This window comes from Theropithecus gelada, chromosome 3 (genome assembly GCF_003255815.1).
Source record: "Theropithecus gelada isolate Dixy chromosome 3, Tgel_1.0, whole genome shotgun sequence".
NCBI lineage: Eukaryota > Metazoa > Chordata > Mammalia > Primates > Cercopithecidae > Theropithecus > Theropithecus gelada.
Window position 1 is genome coordinate 154,124,180 of NC_037670.1, and position 26,912 is coordinate 154,151,091.

Consider the following 26,912-nt stretch of genomic DNA (forward strand, 5'->3'; position numbering starts at 1 on the left):
CATTAAAGACCAGCAAAACTTGATTTCATTGAGACTTGCAGCCAACACCTTGGATATTCCAGTGAAGTGTGTGTGTCCTGGGAACTCTGTACATAGTGGAAAATATGAGGCACATTTGGGCTCCCTTTGTTGTAAGGACCAGGGCTTATTTCTAAAGGCAAGAGGGTAATGGTATCCCCTGAGGGCTTGTTAACAAACTCAGATGCAGCTGAGGTGGCTACAGTGTTTACTCCAAAGGAAGGAGAATGTGTTCACTGTGGCATAGAGGAGGAATAAAGAGATGTTGAAATATCTTTGCAATCAGGTAGTTCGCTGCCCCAATGAGTGTTAGGGGTTGGTGTATTACAGCTTCTGCTGGGGATGAAGAAACCAAGCCCGGCAGCAGAGACTAGACTGTAGCAGACTATTAGGGGAACATCAGGGCTTTCTGAACCCAAGAGAGGTAACCCATGGTCTAATGTCTTAGTCAGGAGGGTTGGATATAAGTCACAAGCCCTTAACATTCACTTCCTTGTGGACGAGATGCAGTAGAATCATTTAGTCCCTGCACTCTGAGCCTCTCCACATAATTTGCTGTTGGAAGTCATCTCAGTGAGAAATACACAGAGAAATCTGGTCTTTGTTCCTATGATGACAAAGCAGTTTCATAATCTGCCCTCTTGCAGCTTGTCTGTGTTTTGGGTGCAGATAAAACAAGCATGGTTCTCTTATAACCAGCTGCACCTCTGCTGCAATGTAAACAGGAGATGTGGGCGCAAGGTGAGAAGGGAGAGGAAGCTACGTGCAATGGCAGGTTGGGGAATAAGGAGGCAGAGGGGCTCCTCCATCTTTTACAGGGTACAATGGAATCAGGACAGTTGCAGGACGGACTTGTTTCTCAACCATGCTGTTAAGAGAATTTCATACTGCAAGTCACAAGGGCCCAGGGCTCCACAGCCTTTAGCCCACCCTGGCTTTCTAACAACCCAAAGTGGGTATGGAGAAGTTGTCCTTTAAAAACTATGTTAATTTTCATTTTCAAAATAAAGAATAAATCAGCACTTTTGGAAAGGAGTTGGGAAGGGAATCAAAGTGAACAAATAAGCAGAACATCACAGCTTTAAAACAATATGTGTGTATGTGTGTGTATATATATACATACATACATATATATAATAGCATATATATATATATATGATAGCTTATATATATAAGCTATTTAGCCTGAACAACCAGAGAGGAAAGGCAGTGATATCACCATTTACTTGTGATGCAGTGATTAATTTGAATTTTCAGTTCTTTGGTTAAGCTGTCCTAGACTTGTAGTTCCTCTTAAACATGTCCTTCTACAAACCCATTTCCTGAATATGGCCAGTATAGTCCTTGCATGTAGAGAGGACGATTTGGCTTTGTAGACTTACTGTACGTTTCTAAAGTAGTGGAAACTTACTTGATAGTATATTGTCAACCCTGAGACAGTATTTATTGTGTGTCTACTGTGTGCAGGGCTGTGACTCAGTGCTATGGGGAAATACTTAGATTAATTCCTCTTCTCAAGGAATTTTAGAATTTGTCCTTCTTTTGTTGAGAAGATTTTGCTTTTTAAAAGTCATATTTTGAAAGAAAAATTTGATCTTAGTCTTTAAGATGAAAATATTATTGACTTAAAATTAGACATATTATTAAAATAAAATGGAGCTTTAACATACGGAGTGATATTTGTCCAATAAAACGGGATGGAAAACTTAGATCAGAAATCTTCTCTGGAATAGAGGTCAGCAATGGTACAACTGCTTTTCTTTCCTATAGGTAAAGATTAGACACTTACAGATAAAAGGTTGATGGAAACTTCTTATTTGTAGCTTTGGTTTTGAAATGACTTGTCTAAAAATTGTAAAGTGGTCTTTTTATAAATTTTTTTACAAATTTTTGTAAAATTACAAAATTTTTGTCTAAAAATTTGTAAAGGGTCTTTTTAATCCCTATTCACCTTTTTAGGTGAACATAATCTTTTTCTAGGCTGGGCGTGGTGGCTCACGCCTGTAATCCCGGCACCTTGGGAGGCCAAGGCAGGTGAATCACCTGAGGTCAGGAGTTCGAGACCAGCCTCAACATGGAGAAACCGCGTCTCTACTAAAAGTACAAAATTAGGCGGGCGTGGTGGTGCACGCCTGTAATCCCAGCTACTCAGGAGGCTGAGTCAGGAGAATTGCTTGAACCCGGGAAGCGGAGGTTGCAGTGAGCCGAGATCATGCCATTGCACTCCAGCCTGGGCAAGAATGAAACTCCATCTCAAAAAAAAAAAAAAAATCTTTCTAGCAGTTTAGTTGAGTCATTTCCCATAAAGTTGAGTATAAAAGGGTAGAGTCGCTCTGGAAATGATAACCCTGCTTACCATAGGCATCATTGTTGTCTTCATGCCCCATGTAAAGACCCTAACTGGGGGTTGAATAATTAATCGTACTGACCTGTCAACCTGTCACCCCCATTGCATTGGACTCCTCATCCCTGGCATTCCAGATCATTTTAGGTTGTTGCTGGTTTTCAGCTTTTCTTCTACCATACCATATTTTAGAAAGAAGTTAAAGAAAAAAACTTCAGCCGGGCGCGGTGGCTCAAGCCTGTAATCCCAGCACTTTAGGAGGCCAAGACGGGCGGATCACGAGGTCAGGAGATCGAGACCATCCTGGCTAACACGGTGAAACCCCGTCTCTACTAAAAATACAAAAAACTAGCCGGGCGAGGTGGCCAGCGCCTGTAGTCCCAGCTACTCAGGAGGCTGAGGCAGGAGAATGGTGTAAACCCGGGAGGCGGAGCTTGCAGTGAGCTGACATCTGGCCACTGCACTCCAGCCTGGGCGACAGAGCAAGACTCCGTCTCAAAAAAAAAAAAAACCAAACTTCAAGTTTTTAGGGCTTCAAGTCGAATGAAATGAGTGTGATCAGTTGCAGGTACACTTTCATGTCAGGGCTTGGAGAGCTGCCCTCTCCTTTTGCTGTCCATGAAACTCATTCTGCCAGAATGTGTTCAGGATATACAGGAGTGGCAGGATGTCATCTTTGATGGTCATAAAGATGAGATCATTGTAAACTGTAGGAAGAATTATAGGAAATAAGCAGTCACTGAGGTGGCCTATAAACAAAGATCCTAATTCCATATAAACAATTCTTATTTACAGTTTTTTTCTTCAGACTCTCACACAGCTTTTTCCAAAGAATATACTTTCCTACTTTCCATAAAGTCTCAGGTCACAGTGTAAATATTTGTATCATTAATCATTGACAGGTGGATGCTGTAAAATTGGCTGATCATATATTTATTTATTCTTTTTATTTTTTTTCTCCAATATAGGTAATTAATAAAATTTCCCGGCTGGGTACGGTGGCTCATGCCTGTAATCCCAGCACTTTGGGAGGCCGAGGCGGGCGGATCACCTGAGGTTGGGAGTTCAAGACCAGCCCGGCCAACATGGAGAAACCCCGTCTCTACTAAAAATACAAAATTAGCTGGGCATGGTGGCGGGTGCCTGTAATCCCAGCTACTTGGGAGGCTGAGGCAGGAGAATCGCTTGAACCTGGGAGGCAGAGGTTGTGGTGAGCCAAGATTGCGCCATTGCACTCCAGCCTGGGCAACAAGAGCGAAACTCCATCTCAAAAAAAAAAAATTCCCAGTGGTTGGTGATAGTGTTTATTAACATAAATTTCTTAACAAAATATTAAAAATTAAGGGCCTAGGTACTAAAATTTATTCATTAAAGTCTCTCTAATAAATACTTAAAAGCACTTTAAAATTAAATTCTACCATGAAAAATGTAAAGAACAGCCTTAGTAGTAATTCCAGATCAAGGGTCCCCTGCTGAAAAGACAGTCCCTTCCCTATTGAATGGTGTTGGCACCCTTGTCAGAAACCATGTGACCATATAGGTGAAGGTTTATTTCTAAGCTCTCAGTTCTATTCCACTGGTCTATATGTTTGTCTTTATGCCAGTACCGTACTGTTTTGATTACTACAGCTTTGTGTTAAGTTTTGAAATCAGAAGTGTGAGTGGTGGTGCTGGGAAAACTGGATATCTGCATACAAAAGAATGAAGTTGGACCTTTACCTAACCCTGTGTATAAAAATTAACTCAAAGTGGTTCCATGACCTACAACTATAAAACTCTTTGAAGAAAACATGGGGCAAAACTTCATGACATTGGATTTGCCAGTAATTTCTTGGATATCACAAAGGAAAAATAGACAAATTGGACTTTACAAAAATGTTTTAAGTTTGTGCATCAAAAGACTATCAATAGAGCAAAAAGGCAAGCCACAGAATGGAAGAAAATATTTGCAAATCATATCTGATAAGGGATTGATATCCAGAATATATAGGGAATATCTAAAACTCAACAACAACAAAAACTCTATTCAAAAATGGGCAAAGGTCTCGAATAGACATTTCTCCTAAGAAGATAAGCAGATGGCCAATAAGCACAGGAAAAGATATGCAACATCACTAATCAAAACTACAATGAGATACCACCTCATACCCATTAAGATGGTCGCGATCCAAAAAACAGAAAATAACAAGTGTTGGTGAGGATGTGGAGAAATTGGAACCCTTGTGCACCATTGGTGGGAATGTAAAATGATATAGCCACTGTGGAAAGCAGTATGATAATTCCTCAAAAAATTAAAAATGGGACTACCATATGTTGCAGCAAATCCACTTCTGGGTATATATCCCAAAGAATTGAAAGCAGGATCTCAGAGAAATATTTGTATGCCCATGTTCACGGCAGCATTATTCACAATAGCTGAAACATGGGAGCAACCCAGGTGATCATCGACAGATGAATGGATACATAAAATGTGGTATATACACACAACGGAATATTATTCGGCCTTTAAAAGGAAGGAAATTCTGACAAATGCTACGACATGGATGAACCTTGAGAACATTCTGCCAAGTGAAATAAGCTAGACACAAAAGGACAAATACTGTGTGGTTGTATTTATGTGAGACAGAGTAGTAAAAATCATAGAGACAAAGAATAACTCAAAGTGGATCTAAGACCTAAAACTGTCAAACTCTTAGAAGAAAACATGGGGCAAAACGTAATGACATTGGATTTGCCAATGATTTCTTAGATATGACAACAAAGGCACACACACCTATAGTTCCAGCTGTTTACGTCAGGAGGCTAAAGCAGGATTGCTTGAGCCCAGGAATTCGAGACCAGCCTGGGCAGCATAGCGAGACCCTGTCTCTAAAAAATAAAAACAAAAATGAAAAAATAATTGAGGCAGAAAGTAGAATGGTGGTTGCCAGGGCTAGGGAGATGGTAGAATAGGAAGTTTAATGGTCCGGAGTTCCAGTTTTACAAGATGAAGAGAGTTGTGGAGATGAATGATGGTGATGGCTGCACAGCATTCTGAGTGTATTTAACTCCCTGAACTGCACACTTTAGTGTTAAGAATGTAAATTTTATGTTATGTGCATTTTATCACAACAAAATAGTTTTTAAAACTGTACAGTACAATCCTAATTATTATCTTACCTTTTTTTTTTTTTTTTTTTTTTTGAGACAGAGTTTCACTCTTGTTGACCAGGCTGGAGTGCAGTGGCACAATATCGGCTCACTGCAGTCTCTGCCTCCTAAGTTCAAGTGATTCTCCTGCCTCAGCCTCCCGAGTAGCTGGGATTATAGGCATGCGCCACCACGCCTGGCTAATTTTGTATTTTTAGTAGGCATAGGGTTTCTCCATGTCGGCCAGGCTGGTCTCGAACTCCTGACCTCAGGTGATCTGCCTGCCTCGGCCTCCCAAAGAGCTGGGATTACAGGCGCGAGCCACTGTGCCTGGCCTTATCTTATCTTTTTAAAGTTGTATTTAAGATTAGTAGGAAATAATTATGATATTTTAAATTTTCTTTTATACTTAATAGAGTTTGCTCAAACTTTCTATAAAAGCAAGTATATTGCTTTTATTGTCAGAAAAAGATAACTGTTTAAAACAGTCATAAAAATTAAAAAGCAAGACAAATTAGTAAGAAGAGGAAATTTTTCTATTTAATGAGACTTTTCTGGCCATTCGGTTTCTTTTCCTGCTTCCTAAAATCCTTACAGTGACCAAGAAGTCTTCTGCAGGGGAATTACTGTATCTGTTGTCTTACTTGTGTACTGACTGTCTTAGGTAAAGGAGACAGTATTGAGTTTGGTACATGTTGCTTTGCCCACTGTCCTAACATGTTTACCCCAATTAGTCCCTGTCCCCTCACCCATCTCCACTTACGGCTTTTGGTTGCAAGACCACTGCCATGTTACAGCAAAGCCTGCAGTTTCAAAGCAAAGCTGACTCAACTGGCTTATTTGTCCACTTCTGCTAAACTAAATGGCACCATCATCTCTATTCTATGCCCACTGGAATTCGATAGTCCCTCAGTAACTGCACATTGACACCTGATACTTTACCAGAAGGGATCATGAATTTGCCTGTTTTTTCACATTTTTACCCTCTGAAATTTGGATGGCAAATTATAATCTTACAATTGTCAGGAATTTTTCTTCCTTACTGGCCCATAAAATAATAGTATGTCTTACAGTTTGTAGCATCATAGAATCAAGAAAAATGGGTATTTATGCACATAGTAAAAGCATATAGCAAGGAAAAGAAAGAAAAATGAGACACACTGCTAAAATAGTACTTGTATATACAAATGATTAATGTCTTCCTATTCTACAGAGCATTTGTGCAATATAGGGAGGTTTATTATTTTGTTGTATTTATAGAGGCAAACTATGTATATAGTTTGGACTTGTAGTGATAATTTTAAATTTTAAGTCTTTGTTTTAGCCCTGCCTGCATATACAGTGAGTCAAAGGGTAGAGTTGGACTTTTCAGGATATTAATCAGCCATTACTTTATATTTGAAAAGCATGACTATAAATCAAATTATTATTTAATATTAATTGAAGAGTGAGTCCAGGTTGCTGCTGACTCCTCATACTATCATTCATCCTTGGCTATAAAAGGACAGTCTCAGATGGTCTGCCTTGTGTTACTGTAAGGAGAAAAGAGAAAAGGAAAACCTTGTGATTGACAACCAAAATGGCTTTTGCATTGTGAATATGGATCAGAGCTTCCACTATGGCTTGCAAGCACTCAACTGATATTGATAAGGAAGAAACTGATAATGAGTGCCTTCTGTTCTCAAACACCGAGGTTCAAAGAAACTCTCACCATTAGCTTTATAGCTATGTAAGACTTCAGATTTCTCTAGCCATTAATATTATTTCAGAATTACTCCTGGCTTTATCTGTTAGCACTGTTAACACGTATTTGCTGTTAGGATCACAACCATGGAGTCAGTAGAGAGACCCAAGGAAAGCGTTGAAAGGATGGTTTGTCTTGGCTGCAGTGCTGTTCCTCTATTCATCTTACACATCCCCCTCTCTCCTGTTCCTGTGCCCGCAGCGAAGCTGCCGCCCATGCTGTCGCCACCCTGGCTGAGGCCACCTTACAAGGTGGGGGACAGATCGTCTTGTCTGGGGAAACCGCAGCAGCCGTCGGAGCACTTACTGGAGTCCAAGATGCTAATGGTAAGAGAGCATAAATATTTTATTAAATTTCTTCCCTGTTTCCACTTAAACCTTCCTGACATGACTGGCAGCAAACCCTTCAGAAAGAGTTTGAACTTCGATTTTTTTTCTTCATTGGTAGGCATTTCTTGCCTAGGAATATTCTAGGAGCCTGTGATTCCTTTCACTAGTAGCAGACATGGGGGTTCCTGAAGGAAAATGCCATGATAATGGCTACCTAATTGAATTGTTACTTAAAAAGTAATTATCTTGTTGTGACAAGACTTGCTGAGAGGCATCTTAAAATTTGCTGTGAGCCCCATTTTGTCTTTTACTCTCTCATCGGATAGGGTAGATCAGTGTCCTTTACTGTAGCAGAGACTCTCATGGGCAGGACCATCGTGGAAAGTTCTGACTACATCAAGAAAGGCGCCATCGTCTCACCTGTGCTCAGAGTCAGGCAGCAGGCTGTGATGCCGGTGCCTCTCTGCTTCGTACTGTGGTTCTGCTTCCTGTTATATGTAGCCTCACCAAGGACCTCTGGATTTAGCCAAGTATATGCCCCTACCCTGCGCTTCTTCCCCAGCTCTTTGACTTCTTGGACATTGGTGAATATCTTGAATAAACAAAAGGGATAAAATTCATAGAAATATGGTGGCAAAAATATACAACTTCAGCCCAGCTCTTTGGGTCCACATTGGTAAGGAGTCAGTTGGCAAGACTTAAGCTGCCCAAGGAAGTGCCTCAGAAGTCTGGGTCAAAGAGGAGGGCCAGATCTGTTCTGTGAGACCCTATGTGATTGTTACATTTTTAAATAATATATAATTAAGCAGGACAAATTAAATACCCCATGGCTTTGGGGAAATTCTTGCTTTAAAATCCTGGAATGGGGCTGGGCACGGTGGCTTATGCCTACTAATCCCCAGCACTTTGGGAAGCCAAAGTGGGTGGATCACCTGAGGTCAGGAGTTCAAGACCAGCCTGGCCAACATGGCAAAACCCTGTCCGTGGTGGTGTGCGAGGCTGAGGCAAGAAAATTGCTTGAACCCTAGAGGCAGAGCTTGCAGTGACCTGAGATTGCACCACTGCACTCCAGTCTGGGTGACAGAATGAGACTCTGCCTCAGAAAAAAAGAAACAACAAATCCTGGAATGAGGATAGATAAATAACATACTTTCATCATTTAGGCAGAAGGTTCCTGAATGGCATTAGTGGCAGAAAGAAAAGTTCCTGGCACTTTGTTTATGGTAGGTCCTGAAGAACTGAATTATCTGTTAGTTGGAAAAGTCTCTGAAGAAAGACATAGTGCTGTGTCCTCCTTTGGAATAGGAAGAAACAAAGTACCTTTGTCCCCCCAGAGAAGAATAACATAGGAAATGCAAAGAGCCATCGTGGCTTCTGAGAATCATTTTCCAAAGGTACCAAACAAATTCAATTCTAATATAGCCTACTTTTTCTGTAGGGCAAGAGGCTTTGGTGAACTTATCTAAATCTAGACAGAGTTGATCTCAGCCAGAATGCTGCAGGACAAAGGACATCTTATAGCCACACATGTTCAGGATGAAATGGACCATGGTTGGAATTAAGGAAAACTTCTGTTTCTAGCTAGAACCCTACTTCTATTTTTTTTTACCTTTTTCTATTCCTCATCAGAGTCCTAAGCCACCCTGAGCAAAGGGCAGGATATCTGGCTATGTGGTATTCATGTGAAGTGTGATTGCTCTTATTCACTATGGAACTGCTAAAAATAACTTCCCATGTGGGTTCAGTAGGAAACTTTATTATCCATTCTAATCGACTTGACCTGTCTGGGAGAGAACGGACTGCTTTATAGTTCTGGCTCCTCCCCAGCATCACCTTTTCAGATGGATGAATTTATAGGTAAGTCCAAGGACCCTCTGGCTCTCGGCCAAGTAGAACCGTTCAGCCAGGCCGGGCGCGGTGGCTCAAGCCTGTAATCCCAGCACTTTGGGAGGCCGAGGCGGGTGGATCACGAGGTCAGGAGATCGAGACCATCCTGGCTAACATGGTGAAACCCCGTCTCTACTAAAAATACAAAAAACTAGCCGGGCGTGGTGGCGGGCGCCTGTAGTCCCAGCTACTCGGAGGCTGAGGCAGGAGAATGGCGTGAACCTGGGAGGCGGAGCTTGCAGTGAGCCGAGATCGCGCCACTGCACTCCAGCCTGGGTGACACAGCGCGAGACTCCGTCTCAAAAAAAAAAAAAAAAAAAAGAACCGTTCAGCCATACAATAAAGTTGAACCGCACCCGCTACTATTGATTACTGGAAGCTGCCTCTTTTCAGTAGCATTGGGTTGTGTGAATCATTTGGTGTGATTTCATGTTGTTGGCTACATTTGTGATCTGGGAAAATTCTGGTTCACGTCCTAAAAGCCACTAGTTCCCCCAAAGCAGGCCATTCTCACTCTGTGACTGCCAGTACTTGCTGAACTCAAGCCTTGAGAGTTGGAAGTTACCTCTTTCTCAATGCAGCATTTCTGTATCAAATCAGACCCTTGAGTTGTGCTGTATCCCAGCAGTGTTAGGCAAAGGCCAATCATTTCATCTGCCCTTGGGAACCCAAAGAATGAATCTCACATTGGATACAATCCAAGTAACTTTGATAATCCTCCTGTCTTCTAGCGTTTTTGCCCACAGTGCTATAGTATTTACTTTGGGATTGGAACCAGATTTTTCCCTCTTAATCAGCAATTTAGATACCTGGCTAGACTTTTAGAGGTTCTCTTTTTCATCATTCTTTTGGATTATGTCCTGTTGCCAGAGTTTGTCGCTTTTTTTTTTGAGACAGAGTCTTGCTCTGTTACCTGGGCTGGAGTGCAGTGGCACAATCTCAGCTCATTGCAACTTCTGCTTCCCGGAAGTTCCAACGATTCTCGTGCCTCAGCCTCCCGAGTAGCTGTGATTACAGACGTGCCACACCACGCCCAGATAATTTTTGTGTTTTTAATAGAGATGGGCCATGACTGGTCTTGAACTCTGGCCTCAGGTGATCCACCCACCTCAGCCTCAGTACTGGGAATACAGGCGTGAGCCACTGTGCCCAGCCTATGTTTGTCACTTCTGGGCAGACAAGCTTATAGTATCTGCCAGTAGGTCACTTTTTTTTTTTTTTAATCTTTTTTCTTTTTTTAATGTAAATGAGGGCTCTCCATATTGCTCTGGCTGGTCTGGAACTCTTGGGCTCGAGCAGTCCTCCCACTTCAGCCTCCCAAAGTGCTGGGATTATAGGCATGAGCCACCACACCCCGGCCAAACCAAGTTTTTTTAATCAGAAAGAGTTTATTATCAGGAAGAACCAGATGATAGCAGAACAAGGTGCTGTTTGTTGACATAGAACTAACTTGGAAACAGATACTACTTAGGGGAAAACATGTATCCCATATTTCAGAGTATGGTTTAAATCAAAATTGGAATAGCAGCTGACTCTTCTGAGAGCAATTTGGATATTGTTCAGTCCTGAAGTAGAAAGAGTTTGTGGGGTGGAACTAGCAGGGATAGAGGACCACTGCATGTGGAGTCTGATGAAGTCCACAGCGAATGAGAAGTGGCGGGGGCGGGTGAGGTTATGAAGCAATATCCTAGGGGATGGTGTTTTTCAAGTTAGAGATAATGACCCATAGGCCAGGCACAGTAGCTCACGCCTGGTAATCCTGGTGCTTTGGAAGGCCGAGGTGGGAGGATTGCTTGAGTCCAGGAGTCCAAGACCAGCCTGAACAACATAGTAAGACCCCATCTCTACAAAAAAATTTTTTAAATTAGCCAGGAGTGGTGGTGCACACCTGTAGTCCCAGCTACTTGGGGGCCTGAGGTGGGAGGACTGCTAGAGCCCAGGAAGTCAAAGCTTCAGTGAGCCATGATCATACCACTGCACTCCAGTCTGGGTGAGAGATCGAGACCCTGTCTCAAAAAAAAGAAAAAAGAAAGAGCCAGGCTCAGTGGCTTACACCTGTAATCCCACTACTTTGGGAGGCCAAAGTGGGTGGATGACCTGAGGTCAGGAGTTTGAGACCAGCCTGACCAACATGGTGAAACCCCGTTTCTACTAAAATACAAAAAATTAGACAGGCATGGTGGCAACACCTATAATCCCAGTTACTCGGGAGGCCGAGGCACGTGAATCGCTTGAACCCAGGAGGTAGAGGTTGCAATGAGCCAAGATCATGCCACTGCACTCCAGCCTGGGCAACAGAGCAAGACTCCATCTAAAAAAAAAAAAAGGATAATGACCCATGCATGCCAGAAGTTCAAATTCTGGATCACCAAAGCAGACCTGACGAAGACATTGCACCCAGCACCCCAAAGACTTCTTTTTTCTGAACATCTGCTCCACACTACCCCAACACTAAAGGAAATACCCAAGCACTCACGTTACTTCTATGTTCTCTGTCTTTTTCAATAGAGTCTTTGGTCTCTCAGGATGGAGTTTCATGATTTGGTTCAATATAAAGATTTTCACCGGTGCCTTTTCATTTAGATGTAGGTAGAATTGTCTAAGGCTGGTGAAGGCTACCAGATGAATTCCTTTCTTTACTTCTTTTTTTGTTTTGTTTTGTTTTGTTTTTTTGCTTTTTGAGACAGAGTCTCGCTCTGTGCCTAGGCTGGTTCACTGCAGCCTTGACCTTGGGCTAAAGCTATCCTCCCACCTCAGCCTGCTAAGATGCTGGTACCACAGGTGTGCACTGCCACACCGGGCTAATTTTTTAAATTATATTTTTTGTAGAGATGGGATCTCCCTTTGTTACTCAGGCTGATCTCAAACTCCTGGGCTCAAAAGGATCCTCCCGCCTTAGTCTCCCAAAGTGTTAGGATTATAGGCATGAGCCACTACACCCAGCCCTTTACTTCTTTTTTTTGAACACAGTTATCTCAGTACTCTTTTCATCTTACACACCTTAATGTCAGAAGTCATACAGTTCAGCCCATTTGTTTTTCTTCACTCTCCCTTCCTCTCTGCTGGTCCCCAGAACCCCCTGTGTTCCAGGACTCCTGACCTCCAAGACCAACAGATACAGACATTCACTCAGGCTTGAGGAGCTCTTTGCTGAGTGCCTCTCACCTCTCACCCAGACCTTAACACCCATTGTTGGCAAGCCTCAGAAAACCAGGCCTACAGACCTTTCTCTTCCTTCCTATTGCAGCAAACATAATGAAAGAGAAGGATTCTATTGGCACTTGGCCACCTCAGAAACACTCTTCTGTCTGAGATCTTATCGCAGATTCAGACAGCTATCTTTAATTCCTGAAAAGTAGATGGGGGAAAACAAAATAGATGAACAAGTTCGTAACTATAGGTTGGTACAAAAGTAACTGTGGGGTTTTTTGCTATTAGAAGTAATGGCAAATTTGAAGTTGGTGCAGTTACTTTCACACCAACCTAATAAGCCTCTTACCAGAGCTGCTAAGAAAGCATCAACATTTTTTAATATAGCTAACACTTTTCCTAATGATGCCACAAGAAAAAAGAGAGGATGTAGCATTTGCTGGTTTTGGGTGGGGTTTTTTGGGGTTTTGTCCTTTGGGGTTTTTTTGTTTGTTTGTTTTTGAGCTGGAGTTTCGCTCTTGTTTTCCAGGCTGTAATGCAGTGGCTCAGTCTCAGCTCACTGCAACCTCTGCCTCCTAGGTTCAAGTGATCCTCCTGCCTCAGCCTCCCAAGTAGCTGGGATTATAGGCATGCGCCACCACACCCGACTAATTTTGTATTTTCAGTAGAGACAGGGTTTCTCCATGTTGGTCAGGCTGGTCTCAAACACCTGACCTCAGGTGATCTGCTCGTCTCAACCTCTCAAAGTTCCAGAGCAGCCTGGGCAACATGGTGAAACCCCATCTCTATTAAAAATACAAAAATTAGTTGGGCATGGTGGTGGGCACCTGTAATCCCAGCTACTCAGGAGGCGGAGGCAGGAGAATTGCTTGAACCCAGGAGGCAGAGGTTGCAGTGAGCTGAGATCGCGCCACTGCACTCCAGCCTGGGTGACAAAGTGAGACTGTCTCAAATGAACAAAAGGTTCATCTTTTAAATTTGAAAAAACTTTCATTCAAAATTCCAAAGAGTGTTTTGGGAGTATGAACTTTATGCTGATTTTAAAGTTCATTTGAAAGAGTAAAACCTTATCTTAGCCATTTTTTATCCTACCAAGCCTTTCTACAGAACCACTAACAAACTGTAAAATTGACTCAAGTCCTCCTCTGCTTCTACCCGAGCTTTCCCCAGGTTCAGGTTTATAGAGAGTTTTCATCACAGAGATGGACCGAGTGAAGGAAGCAAGTGTTCTTGCACTTTGAGATTTCACTTTCTCCTTTATTTTCTTTTGATTTTTTTCAGTTTCATTTTTTGTAATAAAGATGTTAGTGGAGACCAGACATAGCAGTTCACACCTATAATCCTAACACTTTGAAAGGTTGAGGTAGGTGGATTGCTTGAGCTCAGGAGTTCAAGACCAGCCTGGGCAACATGGTGAAACCCTGTTTCTACAAAAAATATAAAAATTAGCCCAGCACGGTGGCTCATGCCTATAGTCACAGCTAGTTGGGATGCTAAGGCGAGAGGATTCCTTGACCCCAGGAGGTCGAGGCTGCAGTGAGCCAAGATCATGCCACTGCACTCCAGACAGGATGACAGAGTGAGACCCCATTTCAAAAAAGGAAAAAAAAAAAAAAAGATGTTAGGAGGGCATACCCCATTTATGGAGTTCTCTGACCTGGGACATCAGCATACTTCTTACCTGTTGACCTTGCATTCTGTCTCTCAATCTTGTTGTTTCATTAATTTTATTCATTTAACACAATTTATATAATGCTTATTATGTACAAGCATTGTAAGTGTTTTACATGCATTGTATTTAAAACGCATAATAACTTTATGAGGTAAACACTGTTAAACTGATGTAACACATAGGGAAGCTGAGACACAAAAAGTTTCAGTAACTTAACCAAGTTCACATAGAGAGTGGCAGACATGGAATTTGAATTCAGGCAATTTGTTTCCAAACCAGTGTACTACACTGTCTCCTTTTGATGTGAGCTCTAGGTTCCTGCCTAGACCCCACAAATACAAGGTGATAACCATTGTTGAACAAATAAATTCGGAAATGTCAAACCTTTCCCCACCCCTGCCAGAGGCTGCTTGCCTTAGTCTAGTGTAGCCACAGCGCCCATCTGCCCAGCTGTTGTGAGGGCTCTAGGGGTGTTCTGGAGGTTCATGCTGCCCAGTGCCCCTGGCTCAGCAGCCCTCCCTCTGCACACACACAGGCCTGCCTTTGCTGGCCAGAGGAGCTGACAGGTCTGTATGCTTCTCCGGTTGCAGAACTCGTCATTGGCTGGCTGTCAGCCTCAAACATTTTCAGTGAGCTGAGTACTTTGCAATTAGTGAATGTGTCATCTTGATTGGAGTTGGGTGGTGGGCTACGGGTGCTATTTAGAGCCAGGGAAACTAAGGGGAAGTAGATGATGTTCAGAAGGAAGGAACCGCAGCAGACGAGTTGTTTCCTCAGCTCCTAGAAGCCTCTGCTCAAGCCTTCCTGCTGCCCTTCAGTTGAGGCCAGGACTCTCTCAGCCTTCCCACCTGTCTCTAGCAAAGTTGACACAAAGGTGGTAGGACTGTGGAGCCTGGGGAAAGGGTCAGGGGCGTGTTCATTTTTGCCTGGAGCAAGTTTACTGGCTTATTTGTTTCCCCAGTTCATCACCAGGTCTTCCACTTGGCTCTGCCTACAGCCCTTGCTTGGGGTCCCCCAGAGATTTTGAAGAGCACATCTCTCTCCGCCGGTCAGCACTGAAGACTCAGAAACTGCCCACTACCTATGCTGCCCTAGTTAAGACTAGGGGTCTCAACCTTCCCTCCTCATGTTCTGAATGAAGAGAAATGGCCTGGAGGGCTGTTTAAAAATTAAAGCTGCCGGGCGCGGTGGCTCACGCCTGTAATCCCAGCACTTTGGGATGCAGAGGCAGGCGGATCACAAGGTCCAGAGTTCGAGACCAGCCTGGCCGATATGGTGAAACCCCATCTCTACTAAAAATACAAAATTTAGCTAGGCGTGGTGGCATGCACCTGTAGTCCCGGCTACTCGGGAGGTTGAGGCAGGAGAATCGCTTGAACCTGGGAGGCAGAGGTTGCAGTGAGCCAAGATTGCGCCACTGCACTCCAGCTAGGCTGACAGGGTGAGACTCCCTAGTAAATAATAAAATAAATAAATTAAAAATTAAAAATTAAAATAAGCTAACGACAAGGCATTGTCATTACACTTAGAGAAGAAGCAGCCCTTCACATGTATCTTCAGGGTGGCGTGTCCCACGTTATGCGCTGGTCCTGGCAACAGTCTTGCTGCTGAAGTTCCACCTTAAGACTTCAACATAACATTTTCTGAAACTATAAGACTGCCGGGCACGGTGGCTCACGCCTGTAATCCCAGCACTTTGGGAGGCGGAGGCAGAGGCGGGCGGATCATGAGGTCAGGCTCATGATCCGTGTTAGGCTGGCTAACACAGCGAAACCCCGTCTCTACTAACAAATACAAAAAATTAGCCGGGCGCAGTGGCGGGCACCTATAGTCCAGCTACTCGGGAGGCTGAGGCAGGAGAATGGCGTGAACCCGGGAGGCGGAGCTTGCAGGGAGCCGAGATTGCGCCACTACACTCCAGCCTGGGTGACAGAGTGAGAATCCATCTCAAAAAATAACAATAATAATAATAATAAAATAAGTAAATAAATAATAAAACTGTAAGACCCCACTGTGCCTTACTGTGCTACTGTAAAACAAACGTACATTTTATTATGCATTCTAACTACCAAGTTAAGTCAGTGTAGAAGTTTCTTTAGGGAAAAACATTCTGTCTTCTCTTTACACTAAACAATCTTCACCTTTTCACATCCCTGTTTTCTTTTACCTTATTAAAAACTTCTGAAAATAACGTATGTTTTCCCAGCAGAATTTAATCTCAACTGTGCTCGTTAGAATACTTCCTTAAAAATTAAATCTTTTTAGCAAGAGAGGTAAGAGAGAAGATGGGTGAGGACCAACAAGAAGTCCAGACAAGAAAGCAGGATTCTTGGGTGAGGTCCTTGCATGAGAGATTAGAACACACATTTCTATTCTTCAAGGCCTCCCAAGTGAGACAGGATGGCTGTAAAGCCTGTTCTGTACTGATTATAAAAGTGGTAAACCCAGCTAGAGCCAAAGGAGGCAACACATGAAAACCAACTTTATGTGTATTATAAGAACAATAGGATTTTTTTTTTCCACTGTCTCGCCCAGGCTGGAGTGCAGTGGTGCAATCTCAGCTCACTGCACAAGCGATTCTCCTGCCTCAGCCTCCTGAGAGGCAGGCACCACCACACCCAGCTAATTTTTTGTATTTTTGGTAAAGACAGGGTTTCACCATGTTGGCCAGGTTGGTCTTGAACTCCTGACCTCAAATGATCTGGGCTCCCAAAGTGCTGGGATTTCAGGCATGAGCCACCACACCCAGCCCAATAAGATATTCTTAACCTGGGGTCTATGGACCCTGAGAAATTCTATACAAAGGTATTTTTTTTTTTTGGTATCGCCTTTTTTTTTTTCTTTGCCTCTGCTAGCAGCGGGGAGGGTATCTATAGCTTTGATTGAATGTGTAACTAGACCAGAGGCATTCCCACTCCCGCCCCCACCCCTGTTCATCTCCAGCCCACAAAAAAAGGTTAAGAACCTCCACTATAGAAGGTGGTGGTGAGGATCATTTAACTTTGAAGACACCTGGTATAGCACTGAGAATAAAAGGAGGAGCAAGGGAGAGGGGAGGTCCCGCAGAGCTGGATACCCTAAAAGCTGAACCTGTAACAAGCTCTATAATCTTAGGCAAGCAAATTAACCTCTCCAAGCCTTAGCTATAAAAATTAGGATAATGATAGTTCTGTACTCAGAAGGAAGTTGTGAGCATTAAACAAGATGATTCCTGTTCTTAGCATAGTGCCTGGCACAGGGATGCATCATAAATATAAAATTCTTTAGCTGGCGGCATCAATTTCTTCTCCATCATTCCTCACGTATGTTAGAGTGCACAGTACTATGTAGACGCTGCTTTCCTGTCTTTAAGACAGACCTGAATGCTTGCCTTACGCAGCTGAAGATGTACGTTGCAGAGGTGGATCTTGTAAACGTGGGAATAGAGCAGAAGCCCTTTCTATAACCTTGACTGAAGAAAATACACGGTGACATTGTTTAAAGGCCCTATCGTGTGCCTTCGTCTGGGGCTGCTGTTCTCTTCTGTACATAGTTTGCAGTCATGAGTGTGGCCTTTTTACTCCTAAAATGGCACAATCTGTCTTCAAATCTCAACAGCTGCATTATATTTCACCTCCATCACAAAAGGTAGCTTTTGCCATTTTTTCCTTTTTGTCACCACCATCATCCATTTTTACTTACTGCATGTCCCTCTGTTCCAGCTCTTTACAAGTGAGAGGGACGGTGCCAATCCTCCACATGTTGGGCTGTAAAACACGTCTCTCCTTCCACCTTTTTCTGTGCTCCTCGTTCCCTGGACACATCAGCATACGTGCTTGTTCTCACAAGAGTCCATTGAGATGTAAATGTTAAATTAATTTAGGAACTGTATTATTGTTTCTCCCCAAAAAGGTTGCTGATGTGCCATTCCAGTGTGTACTAAATCACCTTTTGCCTCATTATTTTAATTAAAGTTTAAATAAATGTGTTAAATAGTCCTAGTGTAAGAGTGCATTTTCAGTCACCATAGCATAATAGCCTTAAAAGTACTGTTGTGTTCTATGACACTGTGATACCATTTGTAGCTTTCATCCAAAGATGGTAAGCTCAGTGCCTTAGGAATTGTAGCAGGCAACCCCTAAGCAACTGTTTTTTGTGTGAGCTGTGAGTCCCCAGGATATAAGCCTCTCATCTTCAAGGTCCCCAAAGAGCAGCACAGCTGGTAGCTATGGATTTTTAGGCTGCCCTCCTGTAACGTAAACGGTCCTTTCCACCCACCCCCTTGTTGATAGAGTGACTTGAGAGAAAATGAAGACACTAGGGTGCTGGTCTCAGACCGCGCTGAGGCATCGTCTGTTCTGTAAGAAAAAGCAAATGAAGATTCCTGTGTATTACAACTGTTTCTCCTTTGGAATCATAGGTCTTTTTTAAATAGATGGGGACGGAGGGGATAGTCCTAGACCTGAAAAGATTCCTTCTTATAAGGAGAGCTGTGAGCTGTGGATCAAAATGAAGAGGAGTGAGGGCAGTATACGAGCACGGCCTGCGGCTCCAGCTGAGCTGGGAGCTGGCGGCTGTGCCTGGGAACTGAACAGTGTGTGTGGTGCAGCACCTTGGGACAGCAGTGTCTCTTAGTGTCTTCCACACGCCCCCCTGGGAAATAGGCTTTCTTTGCAGACGGGGACTTTTCCCATTTAACTCAGCTAACTTTTCTCTAAGATGAATCGTTTTCATTCTGGGAAACATGTTGGTAGATGTCATACCAGGAAAATAACCATTTCAGTTGGCTCTAATTTTGCCTTTTGGCTATATGCATTGAGCGTAATTATTTAGGGTCTTCATCTTTTTCCTTTCATTGTCCATTCTTTCATTTTGTTGTTTTACTGCTGCTACAACCACCACCACTGCCACCATCATCTCCTTGCAAATGGCTAAGCAATGTCTGCATTATTCTACCTTCGCCCAGTAAACTGAGTAGAACAGATCTTCTAAGCCCTGTTCAGAGGCAGCTAAAGCCGGGACTTGCCCAGGATCTGTCAGCTATTAAATAGTAAGACTGGAAATCATACCAGATCTCCAGTACTCTTTCTACTGCCCAACGAAACTCCCTTCTTCCCTTTTACTCCCTCTTGCCAGCTTATCCAACCTAGAAAGTAAAGAAGGCATAATACAAATGAAAATCATGGTCTTCATTATTCATCTGGTTATGCTAGTACTTGGTGTGGTGACTCCTTTGCAGGATTGTTTTAAGCAATGGTGGCAGGTATGTTTTACTGACTTCAGAAGTCAAAGAGTCATGGTAAATCTTAGCAGAGGCAAATAAAAACATGATACTAAAACCTAACATCTAAATCTGTACTGTCCAGTAGGATAGCTATTAGCTACATGTGGCTATTTGAATTTCTTTTTTTTTTTTTTTTTTTTTTTTGAGACGGAGTCTTGCTCTGTCACCCAGGCTGGAGTGCAGTGGCCGGATCTCAGCTCACTGCAAGCTCCGCCTCCCGGGTTTATGCCATTCTCCTGCCTCAGCCTCCCGAGTAGCTGGGACTACAGGCGCCCGCCACCTCGCCCGGCTAGTTTTTTTTTTTGTTGTATTTTTTAGTAGAGACGGGGTTTCACTGTATTAGCCAGGATGGTCTCGATCTCCTGACCTCGTGATCCACCCGTCTTGGCCTCCCAAAGTGCTGGGATTACAGGCTTGAGCCACCGCGCCGGGCTGCTATTTGAATTTCAATGCAAGTTAATTAAAATAAAATAAAATGTTAAAGGTAGTTATTAGTCACAATCATATTTCAAGTGCTGAATAGCCCTAAGATACTGAATTTTTAATTTAATTATAATTTATTCACATTTAAATGTAAACAGGCACATGTACCTGAGGCACAGTTAATGGACTGTGCAGATACAGAACACGTTCATTGCTGAAGACAGTTCTATTGGGTAGTGCTGATCTAAGGGCTATATCAATAACACTGCGCTCTTCTGGCAAGTTGTGCCCCCTCTGCACAGGGGAGGACAACACGAATACTTGATGAGCCTTGTCTTCCAGTGACCTCCTCAGCTCATAAACAGCATGGCTTGCTTTAAAAAAAAAAAAAAAACTACCCATGTGACTGCAGTAATCCACAGCCAGTAAACAGCAGGGTGGGAGGGTTGCAAGGAGAACTGATCTATTTTTAAGCACTGCAGAGTCCAAGCAGGAAAACCTGAGACCGGAGACAGTGGCGACACCGAGACTCACTTCCTAGTGAGTTTATTCATGACTCAGGCCACATGCATATTTCCACTTGGATTCCTCACAAGTGCAAGTTTTTCTTCTAGGCTACAGGTATCTGCAGCCAGGTGCTCTAATGGATTTACAGTAGCCCGCCAAAAGATTAAATATCCAAAGCCTGATGGTCACAAGGCTGACAGGAGCCATGACTATTGGATGAATTCCAGATTTCACAGTGAAACAGAGCTGCTGCTGAGAAATGGGAGCACAGAGATGTTCACTGGGGCTCTTGATCCTAGACACTCAAAGAGGGGCACAGTTCTCTGCCCCATGTGTGTTTCTCACCCAACCTTTTCATGGTGTTGAGGAGGGGAAGGGACAGCTCAGTGGTGATTCTTCACTTCTAAAATGTGTCCTCCTTCCCTGTCTTCATAATGACCTCCTGAAGTCCAGTGTGCCTTCCAAAATAGCTCTCGGGAAGAGGTGGCAGTTTTCCTGACTCCCCAGTCTCCCCCATCCTGGGAGATGTATTGATGGCACTAATTTGAGGGGTAGCAGAAACTATAATCCTACTCTCTTTACCAGCTGGGGCATCCGAGTCACGCAGTAACTGTTGACTACCACTGCTGCAACTGCTGTTAGGATTATTACCAGTATAATGATTAATCACTCACACTGAATGGGAAGGGAAGTAACCTTCAGAGGTTCACTCTTAGTACTTCTGACACACAGGCTTAGGGCCGGGGCCAGTGAGTCTTCATTTGCAGAGAGGTGGTAGTGAATCTCCCACAAGGATCCCTACTTCAGGAATCCTGTGTTCCTGGTGGAAATCCATCGTATCCCTCAGGCATACTGAGATTCTGTTTTCTAGAATTACCAGGGCTTTCCTGTCACTCCTCAGGCATACCCCCCATAGTGGAGGGATTTCCAGTTGCCAGGGTTCTTTGGTGCTTTTCTTTGCCTCCTGCAGAGATGCTGCGCTGTGGACACCTCCAGAAAGACCAGCACTGCCTCATGAGAGTATCTCCTGTTCCTCTTTGCAGGTTTAGGTTCCTTGTGTAGTCTGCACATCCAGAGGGGATGTGTCATTCTCTCTCTACCATTATAAACTGGGGTGGCCTCGGGCATTCATCATTTGTATGCCAGGAATTGCTAACCTAGGCTCTGCTATTTGAAGGCTTAAAGACTGCAGATCAAAAGTGGACATAGAGGGCCTTTACAATGAGATGATAGGCCACTAGCTGGCAGTCTCTATTCTTACTGTTCATCTAAGCCATGACCATGTCCTTCAGATATAGCTTTCAGATACTTTTTATGTGAAAGACTGGGTGCCTCCAGTCAACGTGTCAGGGCCCCACAGGGAATTAGCACATGTTGTCAAGCCCCGTTGGCATACCTTCATGTACTCTGCTTTTCTGTACTTCAGTTCTGTAATTCATGTACTCTTTGGTCTTCCTGTCTTGGGTATTCTCAGCTTGGGGAAACTCGATGAGCCAGCACACCATCCTATGAACAGAACACCAGTCTCAGCCAGGGACATTCCGAGCAGACAACTCAGGTCAGGGCTTCCGGAGAGATTCCCAAGAAGGTCCCTGCCATCTGGCAGATGGACGCCACTGACTGTGGTCTCCTCTCCATCCGCGGTGTCCTCAAGGCCAAGTTACATGCTTCTTTGTCTCATTCTCCTTCCCTTTAGGTCCGCAGCTCTTTCCAAGTCTTTGTATGCAAAGGCAGATTTTGGTCTTAGATTATTCCAGCTCCTTATAAACCAAGACTGAATCTTGTGCCTGTCATTGTGAGCGCTATTCTGTAAAGGAATTTTTTTTTTTCTGGCATACCAAATCCAGAGCCATAATTGGACAAGTTTAATTGGAGTCATTTCAATTGAGCATGTAAAAAGGGCATTAATCACCGTTCACACAGGAATCAGAATATTAGGACAGGAAAAATTCTTATAGAATAAAGTTTTTCAGGTCATTGGGTAAAGGGGACTTTCCTCTTTTTATTTATGCTTCCATTAGGATTTTGAAGGAATGTCAGTGTCCTGTTATTAACTCTAATAGCTTGACCCTCACAGCCAGGATGGTTTGGGGCCCTCTGGCTCTCAGGTTACCTGTGTAAATACAGGGATTCACTTGCCAGCACCCAGCTCTAACATTTGCTTAATAAAGAGCAAATGTGCAGAACCCAGCAGCAGCAGCAGCCTGGCAGAAGCAGTAATCTGAACAGGACAAACATGCTTCCTCTTTGTGCGATGCTCTTTCTCCATCCTCCTGCCAAGAGCAGGATATCAAATGAAGGGGAGGTTGTGGTTGGAGTCAGTGAAGTGAATGTCTAAGTGGCACCTGCTTCATTCAACAGATCTGCTTTCCTGGGGCCTCCCAGTACACATCTGCTCCTGACAAAGCCTCTTTTCTCCTCCTGTTGGTCAGACTGAGAGCAAAGGCCTGGCAAGGAGACATACTGGTTTTGCTTTGTCAGCACAATTGCCTGTGACGTTATAATTACACCAAATCTTCATTATTAGAAAGGCCCCAATTTAGAGATTTTCAGAGCCTCAATGGGATTTTCGAAGTGAAATTGATTTAAAAAAAAAAAAAGAAAAAACTTTGCCATCATAAAGCCTAGCAATTGGATCTGAGAATCATTGAAGGAGTCTAAATATGGAAACTGAGACATTGCTGTGAGGGAGACTACAAAGACCATGCTATCAGATTGGCTCGCTAGAGAGGCGTCCAGCAGTCTTCTGACTCCGCCCAGCCCAGCCTCCCCGTATTCCTGCAGCACTGTAACGTGCATCTACACTGCATTGCTTTCACATGCTGATAGTTTCTCATGCAGAGTCCTAGGGGGCTGGAGGGTATTAAAATAAGTTGATGAGGTATGGCAGTAAAGGAAAGAACCTGTGATTTAAATAAGGGAAATGCCAGAAAACTATATTTTAGGTAAATACAAAGCATCCAATTTAGATTGAGTTTCCATTTCAACAAAGGCAACCCTTAGAGTGTTACACAGTGTGAGTGTATGTGTCTGTCGGAGGCACATTTATGATATGGAGTTGGCACACTGGAAGCTCTGGAAAGGTTTTAGAGCTGTGCTCCGGCTATTTAAACTGTTTAAAACAGAATAAAATTTCAAAAGAAGTTCCTCAGTCATGCTGGCCACATTTCAAGCGCTCTGTAGCCACCGTGTTGGACAGCACTCAAACAGAACGTGCCCATCATCACAGGAAGCTCTGGTGGACTGCACTGTTTGGGGTTGGTCTGAACCTCTTGAAATGCCTCGACTGCTTAAGGAAGCCTGGGAGTTTCTAGTGCAGTCTTGTTGGAAGGAAAAAATGAAATATGCCTGAATGTTTCTGGAACAACTCCTTCCAGCCATGTTACCTAGACTGTGTTCTTGTTCAGCTTTTTGTACTTTTTTCCTCCAAGGATTTCATGTCCTTTTCCCACTCCTACCCCCTTTTTTTTTTTTTTTTTTTTTTTTGAAAACAACCTGAATTATAAAAATGAGAAGGGAATTTAATTTTAGAAATGTCCACTTTCAGCTGACCTTCTCCTTGGCCTTCTCCTAATTAAGCTTTCACAGCCCTGCTGTTGGACCAGACAGTCCTTTTCTCATTAAACGGAGCATCTTATTAAAACAAGAGGGCATGTGAACACTTGAGCCAAGAGTATGCAAACGAATTGTGCATTGTGTGGACAATGCTGCTGGGAGTGGAACACTGGGCTGCCAACACTTTCCATTTCCAGCAACTCCTGGGACCAAGGACAGGGCCTTTAATCTTGCTTCTTCCATTTGTCTGTGTCTAGTAGCTACTGCACAGTTGCTTTGACTCCTGGAGAAAGCCCACGTAAAATAACAACACTACTTCAAATTTAGACCGTGTCTTTTTTCTCAAGAACTTAAGTCATGTAAGCATGATGTTATTTATCCTCACAGTGGTCCTAAGATACAGAAGTGGCCTGTTGGTTTTGCAAATGTGAATATAGTCAACTCTTACTTGTTACCTACAGATTATCTGTCATGCAGATTACTCGTGACACATTTTAAATCCTTGGGCAATTTCTCTGAGCGAGCCAGTATAAGCCTGGACCATCTCCTCCGCCCCGACCCAGCTGCTGGGTACTCAGGGAATACAAATTAGTTTTCATATTAGCTTAAAGAAGACATAATTAGGAAGGTAAGTGCTACAAGAAAATCACATCACAAATTCCAATGGCAAGGGGGAAATATGAGGGAAATGACCTCCTCTCCCTTCAACTGAACTAAAATCTGGTGGTCTAAGTGCACATTAGCACTTGGTGCTGGCATGCTTGCCGAAGGCTTTCCTCAGGGGTGGAAGGAGCGAGGCTGTGCACCCTGCACCGGATGTGCATGGGAAGCTGCAGCGCCGCAGCGGGGCTGGTGGCCCATCTTGCCCGGTGCTTTTTTTTTTTTTTTTTTTTTTTTTTTTTTTTTTAACAGTTCTGTGTTATTGTCAGGCCTCTTTATGGCAGATCGTGCAGGTCGCAAGTGGATCCTGACTGACAAAGCCACAGGTGGGTTCATCTTTGGGGAAAGAAGGAAGCAGCTGGAGGATAGAGTCACTGTGAGGCTGTCATTCCAGGCGCTGCTTCCTGCATGGATGGTGGGATTCCTCTTCTGTGCAGTCCCCCTCACTCGGTCACCTGATCGTTTTAGTAACCATTGATTATCGGATTTTTCTAGTGTTAAATGTTTCCTTTGCATTGATTAGCTGGAATTCTTTTTTTTTTAAGAGACAGGGTCTTACTACATTGCCCAGGCTGGAGTGCAGTGGCTGTTCCCAGACACGATGATGGCGCACTACAGCTTCGAACTCCTGGCCTCAAGTGATCCTCCCACCTCTAGTTGGGATTCTTTATTTATAAAGAACTTGTCCCCATTAACAATTTGGCTATGCTAAGTACAGTTCAGACAGGAAAAGCAGGAGAGAACTTTGATGAAGTTTATTGGGATAGATTTCTCTCCATCTGACTCTAAAGCCCCATTACTGTCTATTTCCACTTACGGATCTGCTTTTTTCAGGTGTCTCACTGCCCAGAACAAATTTAATTCTGCCCTTTATGTGCTCTTAAAAAGTTTTAGTTTTTCTGTGGCTTTTTCCTAAATGGTGCTCTACAGATTATGCTGAGTGAGGGGATGAAAAGTCACAAGTACATCTTTGGAAGCTTCCTTGCCTCAGCGTATCCCTGCTCAGATAGAAGAGGCAGGGGCTGGATGACAGGCACACGGGAGTTCGCTGTATTCCTCCCTCTCCTGGTACCTATTTGACATTTTCCATCATAAAAAGTTTGAAAAAAAAAAGAAAAAGCTTGAAAATAATAATAACAGAAAAATAAACAAATCTCCCTTCCTAACTCTGAGTAACTCCTGATTGTACCTGCTGTTCATTTCTGCACCTGACTGTTGCAGGCTCCTGGTGACCTTCTTCTTCTTCTGTTTGTCATCTGGGTTCCACTTTCCATTTTAAAGTATTGGTGCACTCTGCATCTCCATCCTCTGGCACACACACCTCAACCTGAGTGTTGTTCCCACCCTTCTTCCTAGTGATTTCTTCTGGGAATTTACTGGGTACCCCTTGCCCTTCTCTGTAGTCAGATCACATGTCCTCCAGAGCAGGGGTCCCCAACCCCTGGCACCACAGGAGGTGGGTGGCAGGTGAGCGAGCATCACCACCTGAGCTCCACCTGTCAGATCGGCAGCGGCATCAGATCCTCATAGGAGCACGAACCCTATTGTGAACTGATGATCTGAGGTGAAACAGTTTCATCCCCAAACCATCTCCTTCAAACCCCCCATCCATGGAAATATTGTCTTCCACGAAACTAGTCCCTGGTGCCAAAAATGCTCGGGACCGCTGCTCCAGAGCACAGGCATATTCCACAAGCTTTAGCAGAATGCTTTCTCTCCTGCCGTCTTCAGTTTAAAGCCTTCTTGGCAGGGTCAACAGGCCTTGCAGTTAGCTTGTTCATCCCCACATTGGGAGCTCAATTTTCAAAATAATAAACCATGGTGGTTCTGAATACTGAAACACAGAACCCTGATTTCATAATGCTCCTGGGCATCTCTAGTAATTTCAAAAGGAAATCATGATATTATATCTCTAAAATAGGTTTTGAGATATCTTTACTTATAAAGTAAAAATGAATTCAGTTTTAATATTTGGCCTGTGGGATGCGGGGCATGAAAAGCTTCCTGGTGGTCTGCAAAATCAGGCAAAAGATAGAGTGACCCGGTCTCAACCAGAGTCACTCCTTTGAATGTTATTCCAGAAAGCAGTTTTTCTTAGTCTTGAGATGGTCCAACAAGAGAGAAGAAAACACTGGGTGCTGAAAAGCACCCTGTGCACCAAGGCACCTGTGAGGCTGCTCTTGGCTTCATGAGAATATTCCGTATTTGCCAGATGTAAGACATATTTTAAT

The 26,912-nt window shown here is 43.5% G+C and overlaps 1 protein-coding gene across 3 annotated transcripts in view; it reads left to right on the forward strand.

Moving 5' to 3' along the window:
* The window catches only part of NRF1 (nuclear respiratory factor 1), a 119,489-nt gene that overhangs the window by 81,384 nt on the left and 11,193 nt on the right, over positions 1-26,912 (forward strand). For 2 of the 3 annotated variants that reach the window (XM_025381000.1, XM_025381001.1), the window contains 2 exons: positions 7,437-7,561; positions 24,951-25,007. In XM_025381000.1, the coding sequence (XP_025236785.1) occupies positions 7,437-7,561; positions 24,951-25,007 (182 nt within the window). The remainder of the gene's footprint in view (positions 1-7,436; positions 7,562-24,950; positions 25,008-26,912) is intronic. The other variant, XM_025381002.1, reaches the window with a different exon arrangement.